This window comes from Mustela erminea, chromosome 6, assembly GCF_009829155.1.
Source record: "Mustela erminea isolate mMusErm1 chromosome 6, mMusErm1.Pri, whole genome shotgun sequence".
NCBI classification, from domain to species: domain Eukaryota; kingdom Metazoa; phylum Chordata; class Mammalia; order Carnivora; family Mustelidae; genus Mustela; species Mustela erminea.
Genome location: NC_045619.1, coordinates 58,433,752 through 58,446,184, shown reverse-complemented (window position 1 = coordinate 58,446,184; position 12,433 = coordinate 58,433,752). Strand labels below are relative to the sequence as shown.

General features: G+C 35.5%; 1 protein-coding gene across 6 annotated transcripts in view; it reads left to right on the top strand.

The window, feature by feature from the left end:
* Nucleotides 1-12,433, top strand: part of EPS8 (epidermal growth factor receptor pathway substrate 8) — a 182,212-nt gene that overhangs the window by 131,383 nt on the left and 38,396 nt on the right. For all 6 annotated transcript variants that reach the window (XM_032347430.1, XM_032347429.1, XM_032347432.1 and 3 more), the window contains 5 exons: nt 1,440-1,589; nt 4,365-4,447; nt 5,012-5,148; nt 8,172-8,245; nt 10,526-10,652. In XM_032347430.1, coding sequence (XP_032203321.1) covers nt 1,440-1,589; nt 4,365-4,447; nt 5,012-5,148; nt 8,172-8,245; nt 10,526-10,652 — 571 coding nt within the window. The remainder of the gene's footprint in view (nt 1-1,439; nt 1,590-4,364; nt 4,448-5,011; nt 5,149-8,171; nt 8,246-10,525; nt 10,653-12,433) is intronic.

Sequence of the window (12,433 nt, the reverse complement as noted above, 5' to 3'; positions counted from 1 at the left end):
GTCCTCTGATAAATTGCATTTTATTTTGATGGAACCCAAATTTGCCTTTGCTGGACCTCAGGGAATCAAAAGTTAGAATAAATTCATGGTATGCTGTATGTGTGTATATGCTATCTGTAATCAAAGTTGCTGCTTTTTTTCTTTTATTTGTTCTTTATTTAACAATTTTCATTTATTGGAGATATTGTATTTTCTTTTTTTAAAGATTTTATTTATTTATTTGACAGACAGATCACAAGTAGGCAGAGAGGCAGGCAGAGAGAGAGGGGGAAGCAGGCTCCCTGTTGAGTAGAGAGCCCGATGCGGGGCTCGATCCCAAGACCCCGGGATCATGACCCGAGCCGAAGGCAGAGGCTTTAACTCACTGAGCCACCCAGGTGCCCTGCAGATATTGTATTTTCTTTACTTAAAAAAATCAGTTTCTCTCATTAATTCATTATGATCCACTTACTATTTGTATAAAGGCATTAGTATCACAATAAGCATTTTAAATATATCTCATTAAGTATAGAATTCAGAAAGCTCATTAAGTATCTGTCAGTATTTTATTTAGGTAACTGTTCATAGGTTAGGGAGTATTCACTTTTATACTAACAAACATGTTAATTACTTTGAAGAATGTATTTTTTAGTGAGATCCTTCTGGCCCAGCTATTTAACATTTTTGGCTAGAATGAATGAATATATATATAATGAACTTTTCATTTGAGATAGTCATTGAAATAAAAAAAAAAAAAAGTGTGGGGCTCCTGGGTGTCTCGGTCCTTAAGCGTCTGTCTTCAGCTTAGGTCATGATACTGGGGTCCTGGGATCAAGCCCCACATGAGGCTCCCTGCTCAGTGGGGAGACTGCTTCTCCCTCTGCCTTCTGCCTGCCACTTTGCCTACTTGCGCTCTTACTCTCTGTCAAATAAATAAATAAAATCTTTTTAAAAAGTATAAATGATGTATTATTTTTAGCCTAACATTTGGAATTACTGAAGGTAGAAATTAAAAGAGTATGACTGTTCAATGTTCAAGTAAAAGGAAATTCTGACACTATATAGGCAGAGAGGAAAAAATGCCATTTAAAATGGTGAATCATTGTGGAAAGAGGCCCCACTTTACTTTTCTCTTAAAAATATCATTTCTACTTCACAACCCGAGGAAGTCAGTAGTGCTAAATTCAGTATTTCTTCTGTTTATTAAGAACATAACTTCATTCCTCTGCTAAATATTTCCTTTTTGTTGCTCTTTCTCCCACTGACCTTCTAGCTCCACCTTGTTTCTCTGTTGCCACCTTGTATCTACTCCTTCTCTATGTCTGCAGGGTTTACTAGTATTCACGGTCAGTGTGGACTTCAGACTTCAAAAATTATTTGTACAGTGTCTACAGCTCTTTGTTCAGTAGATTTTAGATACTCAATAAAAATTACAAGTTATTTTTTTACTTTGTTTACAGAATGAACTAGAGAATTTTCCTTTAAGCACAATCCAGCACTGCCAAGCTGTGATGCATTCCTGTAACTATGATTCAATTCTTGCCCTGGTGTGCAAAGAGCCAACTCAGAACAAGCCAGATCTTCATCTTTTCCAGTGTGATGAGATTAAGGTAAAAGAATAGCAAAATTTTTCCCCCTTTCAGTTAGATGTTCTGACAGCTATTAGATTAGCCACTTTAGTCACATGACCAGTGGATTTCTAGATTCTTAGGATTTTGTAAGGAAAACAAATACCTTAATATCTTTCTGGGAGTTCCAGTAAATAAAGAGGAAATAGAGTAGTATTTTAAAAAAGAAAGATGCATTCTATTAATTTAAAAAAACAGGCATAGGTAATATATTGAATTCTTCATTGAGTTACTTGGACTTATATAATTAAAAATTGATTCTTCTAAAATTGTGCTTTATGGACAATAAATAATCATGCCATCCTATTTTATTCTGCACTAATCACATAACATGGATTATTGCAATGAAACCCTTAGACATTTTCCATGATACAGATTTAAAGCTCACCATTTAATTATGTGACTTGAATAATTGCTCAGGATGGGTAATCCCTAAGTAATAATGTGAAAGTAGTTAAGCACAGTTACCAGTAAAAACATGCTGTATTCTGAAGATTGGTATTCACAGTACACCGTAATTTGCAAATACATATCACTTGTGGTGCTTTGTTGGACATTAGAAATTATCACCAACCTTGAATATTTTTAGGTGATGAGTTGATTTCTCCAAAAGGGGAATCATTTTGGGTTGAGTTGATTGGTGCTTTGCCAAAGCAGTGACTTATCACTGTGACTATATTATAAAACATACAGGTAATTTTTATTTTATAAAGAAATGTTGGGAGATTAGCATGAAGTGTCATTTGATCTTTTCTGTATTTCTTTGACATTAAAATATGATAGATGAATTAAGATTGACTGTCAACAGTCTATTTCATAATTTTCTTTTTCTTGCTTTATGTATAGATGACTTTCTAAAAATTTTACTTGAAAATAACTGTGGTATTTATATAGTTTACATAGTGATGTTCATCAGAATATTATGTAGTACATTTTGAAAGTCATGAAAGGTATTAAGAATTTTGCAAGGTTAGATTTGTTAAGTATTAAGTAAGTATTAATGTGAATATTTTTTTCTGAAAATATATTGAAGTTTAATTAAAATATTTTTAAAACAGAGGACTAAACTAAAAGACATTTTAAATCTGGTGTTTGCTTCAGTGCTCTAAAATTTACTGTGAAACTAAGAGTTACTGTGCTGAGTAAAGTTTCTGGATTTCAATGTTGAGAATAAAGGGCTTGCTTTATCTGATCGGGGATGGTGGTATTGATGGGTCTGAAACAGATTTACTGAATTACTGTTTTGTCTAAAAACTCAAATAACACTATGCAGCTCTGTGTTTTTGCTCATGAGTGCTATGTTCCACATGAGGCCATTTTTTTTTTTTTTTACCCTTGACACATTGAAAATATAAACACAATGAAATATGATGTAGTTTCTTTTATACGGGTCATGTTACAACATCACTTTTGAGTTTTGAAGTTTCTTTATTACGGGGTTTTATACAACGCTCCTGCCCACCTCTGTAGTAAAATTTTCCTTAGAAAGATGAGCCCAGGAAGTTCAGGTTTCCTAAGCATCTTCAATTTTATTTAATATCACACGTAACAGAGTCTTTGACATGATGTTTATGATGTCTTCCTGAAACTAAGATAGTTTTATAGAAGTAACTCTGAACTAGGGTGCATTAGCCCTCACATTTAATAGGGAATGTGACCTTGGCCAAGCCATTATATGAGAATTCTTTAGTTTCATTAATTATAAAGCAAAGAGGACAGATTAGATAATCTTGACGTTTCCTTTCAGCTCTAAAATGTTATGATTATCTGTGCTTATGGTAAAAGAATATACATTGTACATATTTGAGAAAAACATACATAGTGACAGAGAACAGGCAGGAACAAAGATAGAAGGTAAGTACATCCCAGCAGGAATTTAATATGCAATAATAATCACTGGCCATAAATAAACTTCATACCAAACAAAATAAACTTAAGAAGCTGCTAACTTCTCATTGTTTCCCAAGAAGACCAAATCAAATATTCTTGTTGGAAAAGTATTAGAGAAGTTAATTGTTTGGAGAACGTTAGCTTTTACCTAAAATGACAGAATAAAGTAGATATCAAAGAGGGTACAACTGGGATGCCTGGGTGGCTCAGTTGGTTGGACGATGGCCTTTGGCTCAGGTCATGATCCCGGAGTCCTGGGATCGAGTCCCACATCGGGCTCCCAGCTCCATGGGAATTCTGCTTCTCCCTCTGACCTTCTCCTCGCTCATGCTCTCTCTATCTTAGGGTTGGGGTTCATCCCATGATTATATTGTATTTGTCCCAAACTGGAAGTGTCTCCTGGGATTGAGTGATTTGTTCCAATAGGTTAATGGGTGCCCCTCCTGGAGCCTGAGGATGAGAAAGGGGAAGGAGCTCTGCTCTACAGGCGTGCACTTCTAACCCCTTCTAGGCAGACATTTTCTCACAGTTACGTTTTCCATATATACTTACATTTCCAGCATATGCAAATCCTTTTCTCTTTGGCTGTATGCAGAGATAGCTTTTGTCTAAACTAATGGGATCTGGATTAAATAATCTTTGAGAATTTCTTCAGTTTTTGAAATTTGTCATTATAAAAGTCACACCAAAAAACTGCCAAGAGTCATGTTTTGAAAGCACATTTTCAAAAAAGAACACTTTTCTTTTGCATCAAGACGCTTACTGATTCAGACAGGGAACATAATCCCTTTTGTTGTTGCTGTTTGAACCTATACATCAAGACAAGAAAAATCTATGACCTCCCAGGTAACTTGTCTTCCATTGCAGGCAAACCTCATTAGTGAAGACATTGAGAGTGCAATCAGTGACAGTAAAGGAGGGAAACAGAAGAGGCGGCCAGAAGCCCTGAGGTAAAAACATTGAAAGAAATTAAGGGGTAGAATTATTTTAAGGTTTTTTTATTTGTGTTTTTCTTTTTGTTTTTTGGGTTTGTTTTTCTTGTTGCTCTAAGGACTTAGAAAAATTATCTTCAGTGAAGGTCTGTTTTACAGAATACAGCCTGTGATTTCAGCTCATTCGCTCTTCCGAGTTTGTCCGGTACACGTGTGCACCTTTCTCTGTGTGTTTTCTGGTCTTTCTCTGAGAAGCCTTCTCTCATATGTGTAGTCAGGGTCAGGACAGCTGAGTGGCAGTTTAAGGGAAGGTAGCCTGGGAGAGTACAAATAGGTATGTGGAGACCTCTCCCAGTCATGGGAGACCCAGAAAAAAATTAAACCTAATGTTCAGATGAATTAAAAATTTTCTGTGTTTTTGTATTTCATATATACTTGTAAATATACATAATATGAAATGGTTAGGAAATCCTTTTTGTCCTCCCCCTGACATTGTTCTTAAGGTTGAAGAACTAATACCATAAACTGAGAATTGATAGACATGGAGATGGTAAAAATTCTATTTTTTTTCATCTTTTTTAGGATGATTTCCAAAGCAGACCCCGGTATACCGCCTCCACCAAGAGCTCCTGCCCCGGTGCCCCCTGGGACTGTTACCCAGGTGGATGTTCGTAGTCGGGTGGCAGCCTGGTCTGCATGGGCCGCTGACCAAGGGGATTGTGAGTATCTCTAGGGACTGTTGTTTATTTAACATTGACTTTGGGTTGTGACATAATTCTTGCTCAAATTCAGGTACTGATTTCTGAGCTGAAGCTTGAGGTTAGCTTTTTATTAATAAAAAAAAATACCACACTTAGATGAAGGAAATTTAAGTGTTGGACACTATAAGACTATTGTATATGAGGGTTCAGATCAGTCATTTAAATAATTATGGCATTAGGATTACAGTCTTTTTAAAAAAATCTGATCAAAAATAGGAAGTTTGACTCAACTAACAAAAAATGGTAATACATTTTATACATTTTTTATATACAAAAAAAATTTTTTTTGCAAAGACTGTCCTTCAAAATTCTTTCCATTATTATTATCTTACCACTCTCCTGTTTGGAAAATTGTTGTGCTTACATGATAAAGGCTATCAGGGCAGTATTAGGACAAGAGTAAAAGCATCTCCTTCTTGCTAAACTTGTCAAAGGGGCCCTCTCTGTGCATCATCACTTTACCTTGACATTTTTTTTCAAAGACAAATAATCCTAGCATAGAACTTAGCATAACTTTTTATATGTAAGAATGTTGGTTTTATTAATTTTTTTTTATCAAATCTGAAATTTTTATGACTGAAAATGCCTTCAAATATGTTTGGTCCAGTCTCTTCATTATGAGTAAATAAACTGTGATCCAGTGAGTTTGAGTTTGATGAAGACTAGAGCATCACTCTTTTGCCTTATTGTTCAATGGACTTAAGTCACTTATCCTTTATCTAATAAGGCATTATTCATGCAGATAACTAACAATGTAGTTAAAAAATAGAACTTGGTGGCCATCAGTGAGTGACTCTGGACATTAAGTCTGCTGAGTCAAAGGCTGGACCCTGGAGTACGACCAGGATCTGCTGTGTAATAACCTTGGACAGTATTTCTGTGTGTTTCAACCTCACTTGTAAATTAGGGATAATAATTCATGGGTTGCTGTGAATCTGAAAGCAAATGTCTACAACAGTCTCTACTGCAGTGTAATACATACAACATGTGGTTTGTCTCATTTTTGCCAAATCGACTTTTTTATTTCTGAATTGCTTTCCATTTTACTTATATTTTTTGTATTCTTGAAGTTATTTTTAGAGATTTACACTTAAATCCAGCTACCAATCAGATGAAAGAAAGAAATCTCTGAAACATCCATTTATCAAAAATGAAGTAGCAGAATACTTAACTTCATAACAATTTATTTTTAGAAATCATACAAATTTCTGTTGATCCATTTTTTTCTGTGAAATTTTGTGTTTAAGAAAACTGGAGTTTAGAGTGTTTCCTACTTTTTGTGTTCATATGGTACTTTTGTTACTACTGTTTTGGTAGAAGAGGTGTGGGTTTTTGAGAGGGATCAAAATAGTCCTCCTTGAAGCTGAGGAAATATTTTAAGAGGAGTTTCTAAATATTCTGAGTAAATTTGTGAAAACATCTGTAAAACCTAATATAATTTACAAGAAAGAGAAAATTTTGTTTCTGGGATGTTTTTGGGCTCTAATTAGATTTTGTCTAAAAAATGCTGTGCAAGCTTATCTACTTAAATGAGAGTAAGAATTTTCAGAAATTCTTATTTTCTACTAGGCCAAATAGAATGTAACACTTATCATGTGAGGCTCTGTCTGGATCCAAGCCAGTTTTTGGTTGGAAATCCCCCCAAAAGGAGTATCTTTTTGGTCCCTCTGAAGGCTCTGGCTAACTCAGACTAAACTTTTCCTTTGAATCCTTGACATGCACTTATCCTGACTTCCAACAGTGAACTCTGTAGAGTAGTGGCAGTGGGTTCCAAGTGGTGCCACAGACTGTGAGAAAGCCTTCGAGATACTGAATCTCTGCTTACCTCACCCTCTAAATGATATTTTGGGGCTAATCTGGAATTCTTACTAGCTATATTTCAAGTTCAACATGTTGCTTTCTGTAGTATACTATACCCAAGGAAGCCACTAACTCCATGTAAAACAGCATTTAACTGGCAAGATTTCATAAATATAAATTCTAATTATCTTAAAGTACTAAAGAACCACTAATTAACTTTCATAAGACTCCATAATTTCTTCTTTTGGGGGCCAGTATTCCATTTGTAGGGAAAGGCATAGAAGAGGTATAGCAATACAGAAGTCCCAGTATTTTTTGTAGTTTTCTATATTGAACATCATGAGTCATGATGATGTAGTATGAGTTTTTTCCATTATTGATCTTACATTTTTCCTGTTTCATCTGTACAATTTTTCTTTTATTTAATCTATTGTGAAATATATGTAGAAGTATCTGTTTAATGGTAGTATTAACCAGAAGGGAGTTCATTATAATAACCTTATGATTAACAACATGCTTTAGTTAACTGAGCCAACTTAACATCTTGAATGCTCTTAAGATATGTATTACTTAATTTGCAAATCCTGTAGGTATTTATACTTTGAAAGTGTAAATCAGTAAGCCCAACACTGTGGGTTTTAAGCTTAATGACAACTAGAATGTACATGAAAAGTACATTAATGTCAGAACCCCCAGAGCTTTGTTGTAATGAATGTAATGAAAAGTACATTAATGTCAGAACCCCCAGAGCTTTGTTGTAATCACAGTGGTGGAATGTATAAACTTGAGAGGTTGCATTAGAAGTTAGTTGACCCCTTTTCGAGGAGCAGGTGCTTAAATGTGAGTTTATATTTCTTTCTTGTGTAGGAGTTAATAGGGTGAGAAATTAGGGTTGGTTCTACAGGCAACTGTCATTGAGAAGAGGGAGAATAGAGAGGAAAGTTACAGGGTAAATAGACATCATAAAGGTTGAAGGCCAGCACATCAGCCTGGCCAAGTGCTTCTTAGTGAGGTCAAGAATGCATGTCATTCACAGATGATGAGCAGTTTTGATTTTGTGTCCAGTGAAGGTGTTTCCTTTTGCAAGTGGCACTCTTTGGTAGCTGCTTTTCATGTTTCATTACCTAGATTGATCTTGCTTAGGTAACAGGTTGAAAGACTTGTGATTCTTCTTCCTTCAGTTGAGAAACCAAGGCAGTACCATGAGCAGGAGGAACCACCAGAGATGATGGCGGCCCGAATTGACAGAGACGTGGTAGGTCCAACATTCCTCTTTAGGCCATTGCCTTTTTTTTTTTTTTTTTTAATTTTTTTTTTTAAAGATTTTATTTATTTATTTGACAGAAAGAGAGATCACAAGTAGGCAGAGAAGCAGTCAGAGAGAGGAAGAAGCAGGCTCCCTGCTGAGCAGATAGCCGGATGTGGGGCTCTATCCCAGGACCCTGGGATCATGACCCGAGCTGAAGGCAGAGGCTTTAACCCACTGAGCCACCCAGGAGCCCCCATTGCCTTTTTTTTTTTTTGAAGAGGAAAAAAATATCAGCAGAGAAAACAAAGTTGATTTAAATAAAGATGTTTTGTGGATACTGTATTTTCTCTTTCCATTGGTGGTTATGCCCTTTGAACTGTTTTTTTCTTAACCATTTTTGCCTTGAGGCCAATATTTAGTAGCATAGGGCTCTAGTAGAAGAACTAGCATATTAACTAGTTTATAAAAGAATTTAAATTATCAGATTTGGGGAATTTTAACTTTTTGGTAGTTGGTAATTCATAATTGAAATGTCTGCTAAATATCTCTTCATGACATTTATTTAAAAATGTTTATAATGCCTGAAACATAAAAGTTAAGTGGAATTTTTAAAAAGCAGATATGTAGATTTTAACTCTTTATTCAAGATAAAGCTGTATTTATTTTTATTAGCAATAAAATAGTAATTTACTTAACAGAATGACAGTGCCCTGTGATGTAATAATAAAATATGATCTCAATATAATTCCCATTTATGTTATACACATTCCTAGCTTGTTTGGAAACATATACAGGAATTTGAAGATTGGGATTTAATTTTTATATTATACCATTATTTATTATACTTAAAAGTTTATTTAATCCCAGTTTCTAGTCTTTTAAATTAGAAGAATGTCAGGTTTCACATGTACTTGAGAAAGTCACCTAAGACTATAGTATGTGAGATAATCAATACTGATCCAAGATTCAAATCAAAATCACATTGAGATACCACCTTACACCAGTCAGAATGAACGAAATTAAAAATACAGTAGTAAACAACATGTGTTGGAGAGGATGTGGAGAAAGGGGTACCCTCTTACACTGTTGGTGGGAATGCATGTTGGTGTAGCCACTTTGGAAGACAGTGTGGATTCCTTAAGAAATTAAAAATAAAGCTTCCCTATGACCCTGAAATTGCACTACTGGGTATTTATCCCAAAGATACAGATGTAGTGAAAAGAAGGACCATCTGTACCCCAACGTTTATAGCAGCAATGGCCACAGTTGCCAAACTGTGGAAAGAACCAAGATGCCCTTCAACAGACGAATGGATAAAGAAGATGTGGTCCATATACACTATGGAGTATTATGCCTCCATCAGAAAGAATGAATACCCAACTTTTGTATCAACATGGACAGGACTGGAAGATATTATGCTGAGTGAAATAAGTCAAGCAGAGAGAGTCAATTATTATATGGTTTCACTTATTTGTGGAATACAAGGAATAACACAGAGGACATGGGGAGATAGAGAGGAGAAGAGAGTTGGGGGAAATCGGAGGGGGAGACAAACCATGAGAGACTGTGGACTCTGAGGAACTAACTGAGGCTTTTGGAGGGAGGTTGGGTGAGCCTAGTGGTGGGTATTAAGGAGGGCACGTATTGCATGGAGCACTGGGTGTGGTACATAAACACTGAATTCTGGAACACTGAAAAGAAATTTAAAAAATAAATAAAAATTAAAAATAAAACCATTTAAGGAGAAAAATAACTGATCCAATAATCCCTGAAAACAGTTCACCATGAATTCTATTTTACCACATGGAAACTCATTAATAATGATTCTAGATTATCTGTGTGTTTATTTGGTTATCACAACATTCTATAAACCTTTAATTCCATGAAATAATATTGTTGGCACATTTATTAGAAAAACAAAATTTCTCATTGCTCTTCTAACAAGGTGTTTCTTCAGATTTTTCCCCCTAACTTTATGTGGGAGAACACCATGAGAGAATTAAAGTAGTTGAAAATAATAATCTGAATAGATATTGTGAATGCTTTCTTTATGGTATTGAAAATAGAACAAAATTAAGGTAAAGAAAAATGTCAGACTTTAGCTGCACATATACGTATATTTAGTTCAATTCTTTTTCATAGAATTAGTGATAAACTTGAGAGTTACATGTGGGAGGTATTTTTTTTTTAAGCTTTCTGATTTTCCTTTATTGACTAACAGTATACAGTCAAGGCAAAAATGGTTTTATTTTGGCTTATATTTTATTCTCTGATTTCTAATTCCAGCAAATATTAAACCATATTTTGGATGACATTGAATTTTTTATCACAAAACTCCAAAAAGCAGCTGAAGCATTTTCTGAGCTTTCTAAAAGGAAGAAAAGTAAGAAAGGTAAAAAGAAAGGACCAGGAGGTGAGTTGGATTTTCTTGATCTTCTAAAAACCATTCAGAATTCCAGTGTTAGGCAGAGTTTCTGCCCTTGGGAACTGCTTAGCAAAACTCCACTGACAGTGGGCCAAAAAGTCCCTTTTCTAGTGTTGGGATTGCACCTGGGATTTAGGCAGAGACTAAGCAGAGCCCAGGGAACGGTTGGTTTTGGTTCCAAGTTGGCTACGGTAAGAAAAGACTCTGGGATACTTAACCTAAATCACAGAGACTCTGAGATTCAGCCAGTGACCCTTTCGTTAATGTCTGTTAAAATCATAGCTCTGTTCCTACCATATTTTGATTTATTTTATTATAGAGAACCTCATTATTTTGTTAAAAGGATTGATTTTTTCTCATTAAAATAGTTAACAAATACCAATAGATTTGAATTTTTTAATCCCATAACTCCCAAACAATATATCCAGCTCATGTGCAAGCGGTTTTGGGGTATGTTGTAGGTAGTTATTTAAAAGGCCTCAAAATGTATAAACTTAGAATTGTGGAGCAAATGAAGTACATCAAAGAATAGTAAGTAGATATCCCTTTAATGACGCATGACCTCCCAGTCTTTCTCTGGCTCATGTCTACATCCTAAGCCTGTGACCTGTAAACTTTTCTTCCAGATGTGTACATCTGAATATACCTCACCTCCCTATAGTCTGAAATTAAGTATTATTGCTTCCTTATGTCTCAAACACTTATTCCTGCTGTATTCTGTGTACTATCTGTGTACTATATTCAGTGTACTATCCTCTTGGTCATCCAGATTTAAGAGCACAGATTCTTGCATGACTTCATTCTCCAGCATGCAGCCAAAATCGATTTTAGTTTTTCAGTGTGGTTTTTTTTTTTTAAGATTTTTTTTTCTTTTATTTGACAGACAGAAATCACAAGTAGGCAGAGAGGCAGGCAGAGAGAGAGAGAGGGGGAAGCAGGCTCCCCGCAGAGTAGAGAGCCCGATGTGGGGCTTAATCCCAGGACCCTGGGATCATGATCTGAGCCGAAGGCAGAGGCTTTAACCCACTGAGCCACCCAGGCACTCCTTCAGTGTGTTTTATATCCAGTTGTTTCCCTTTTCATTTTCATAGCTAATGTCTGCTTCAAGCTGTCATCATTTTTTAGCTCTCTAAGAGTCTTCAAGCCTTCAGTCTTTTATTCTGGGAGGACAGTTGTCTTCGGGCTCTAACGTAGTCACTTCATTCTTCTGAACAGCATGTTAATTCCATGTTCTATTTAAGTCCATGTTCTATTTAAGATTTAAGTCTACTCCAATCCCCTGATTGTCATGGTCACCCCACAATCCAACCTTGGTCTACTTTCCCATTCTCAGGTTTCTGTGCTTTGGTTTTTCGTCTCACATACATGCAGTTTCCTTTCCCCATGTTTTTTGTTTTTTTTTAACTGATGCTGTTATATCCAACTATGACATTTTTCTTACCAAATTGCTGTGTAACAGACCTTTCAGTTCCCGTTTTAAAAGCTACTTTCCCCTTGAAACATCTTTTAGGTATCCATTTTTCCATCTCCCAACCCAGTGCAGTCTCTTTCTATAGCACTTCCTTGGTGTATCTTTTTATGTACCGATTTGTGTCTTCTAAATCACACATTTTTATAGTCTTTGGGATGATAAGCATAGTCATTGGGACATAAAAAGGATACAGCGTATATCTATGGAATTGATGAAGAATTAGTACTGCCTAAGCGGAGAAGGGTCCTTTTGAAATGTTGGATTGTCTTAGGATGTCTTGGATTGTCTTAGCTTGTTA